The sequence below is a fragment of the Carya illinoinensis genome, chromosome 15, assembly GCF_018687715.1.
Source record: "Carya illinoinensis cultivar Pawnee chromosome 15, C.illinoinensisPawnee_v1, whole genome shotgun sequence".
Taxonomy (NCBI): domain Eukaryota; kingdom Viridiplantae; phylum Streptophyta; class Magnoliopsida; order Fagales; family Juglandaceae; genus Carya; species Carya illinoinensis.
The window spans coordinates 2,921,096-2,923,168 of NC_056766.1; the positions used below are offsets into that span (position 1 = coordinate 2,921,096).

Genomic DNA, 2,073 nt, shown 5'->3' on the forward strand with positions numbered 1-2,073 from the left:
ATCTTAATTTTATAATATTTTTATTCAATTTTTTTCTCTTTTATTTTTTTAAACCTTATGAATTATATTAATTTAAATTATTTCACTATTATTTACATATTATTTCATTATTATTTAAGTAATGTTAGCTATACAGTTATGAAGTGCACACAAATATTATATAATTATTTTAAAAAAAATTATTTATTAAAAATTAATTTATTTAAATAATTAATTAATTAATTTATTTATTTATTTTTAAATAATTACACGACGCTCCTTCTCATTTACCTTATTATTTACAAATTTCTCGTCCTGTTTCAAGCATCCCTCTTATAAGTTTCTTATCTCAGTTGCCGTATTCCATCTCGTGAAAACAAGAAATCAAAAAGTTCGATCCCCGTCATTGTTTGTGGCCAAGGTGTCGTATATGCCATTAAGATGTGAGATCATCGTACATGCAGTGTGTACAGTGAAACACTGTACACACATCAATTGAAGATCTCTTGTTCAGGCCGTTCGTTTCGTCCACGTCAAGCTGTTTATGCACAGTACGTTCGTCCACACTATACTGAATTGATTATATATATACCATTGCAGAGAGGGTGGGAGAGAGAGAGTGAGTAGCAACAAAAGCAGCTTGTTGCCTTGTTATACGCAACGTCTCTTACCTCCTGGGAAGAAACAGAAGGAATATGGGTAGCATATCAGAAGAAGAACTGCTTCAAATGGTCAGAGATTTCATTGAATCAGAGTCAGCCTCTCCTATCTCACCTCCATCTTCAAATACTATGTCTCACAATGATCAGCACCCATATCTCACCTTACAGGTACCTCTATCCTCAGCTCCACATCTCTCTCTCTCTCACTCTCTCTCTCTCTCTCTCTCTCTCTCTCTCACACACACACATACACACATTTTTACTTTCTTGTTTTCAGTCTTCTTTCACTCGAAATTTACCTTATTTTGTTTGTTTTTGGGGTCTGATATCCCTTTCATTTTGTGGTGTGTTAGGAGATGATTCGACGGGCTACAAAGGTTGAGGTTGACGTCCTAGAAAAAATATTGGTGCACGTAAAGGAAATGGGAATTGCAAGGGAACCTACTGATCTTCTGAAGAAAAGGTTAGTGGCAAGACTGAAAATGGATGGCTATGAAGCTTCTCTCTGCATAACCAGTTCAGTTTGCACTCTCGGTCGCTCCAAAGGTCTCTCCCTCTCTATCTTGCTCTCTCTCTCTCTCTCGCTCTCTCTCTTTCTTTCTCTCAGTTCTGACTTATGTAGCTCTTTGTTTAAGTTGTGCAATATGCAGGTGATTACGAATACATTGATGTCATGGTGGGAGAGAGTAATGGTGATGGCAAACCGGAAAGGCTGATTGTAGATATGGATTTTAGGTCTCATTTTGAAGTTGTAAGGCCTACACCAACCTACTTGGAGCTAACTGATGCCATTCCTTCTGTCTTTGTTGGGACTGAAGAAAAGCTTAAGAAAATCATTTCTCTACTTTGCAAAGCTGCAAAAGAATCACTCACAGAGAGGGGCCTCCACATTCCTCCCTGGAGAAAAGCAAGCTACATGCAGTCCAAATGGCTTTCCAAGGACTACAAGAAAGTCTCAGTTCCAATCACCAACATGGATTAGGTTCTTTGAAGTGGCCGGATATAAATTGCTACTGATTTTGGGGGAAGGTTCTTACCTTCTGTTCATGAGTTTTTGTGTCCATTTTGTTGGCTGAGACCTTTAACTTTTCATGGTTTTGGGCTACTGTTAATATTTCCGGCCATCCTGCATGCATGGATTCCTGGTGTTCAATAATCACTATTTAATTTTAACTTTCTGTTCATGTAACGATGGAAATGGTTTTGCTGCTGATTTCGTGCCAACCTCCAAAATGGATGATGATTTTTGGACACTCTCCATGATCATTTGCGTGACGCATACCCTAAAGCTGGAAAAACACAAAATCTTTCTCACAATTATTACAAAACTATTTCATAATTTCCGTTTAGTCTGGTTTAGTAGAAATTTAAATAAAATATTATTATAATATAATTATTTAATATTATTGTTATTTTAAAATTTTAAAAGATT

The 2,073-nt window shown here is 36.1% G+C and overlaps 1 protein-coding gene across 2 annotated transcripts; it reads left to right on the plus strand.

The window, feature by feature from the left end:
* The first annotated feature begins 454 nt into the window (after positions 1-454).
* Positions 455-1,830, plus strand: LOC122297488. Of its 2 annotated transcripts, none has more exons than XM_043107556.1 (3): positions 455-809; positions 995-1,187; positions 1,292-1,830. In XM_043107556.1, exons 1-3 carry the CDS (start codon positions 675-677, stop codon positions 1,621-1,623), a joined length of 660 nt encoding a protein of 219 aa, XP_042963490.1. In that variant the 5' UTR covers positions 455-674; the 3' UTR covers positions 1,624-1,830. The 2 variants fall into 2 exon arrangements, with proteins under 2 accessions (XP_042963490.1, XP_042963489.1); XM_043107555.1 differs by having other exon boundaries at positions 458-809; positions 1,277-1,830.
* The last annotated feature ends 243 nt before the right edge of the window (positions 1,831-2,073 follow it).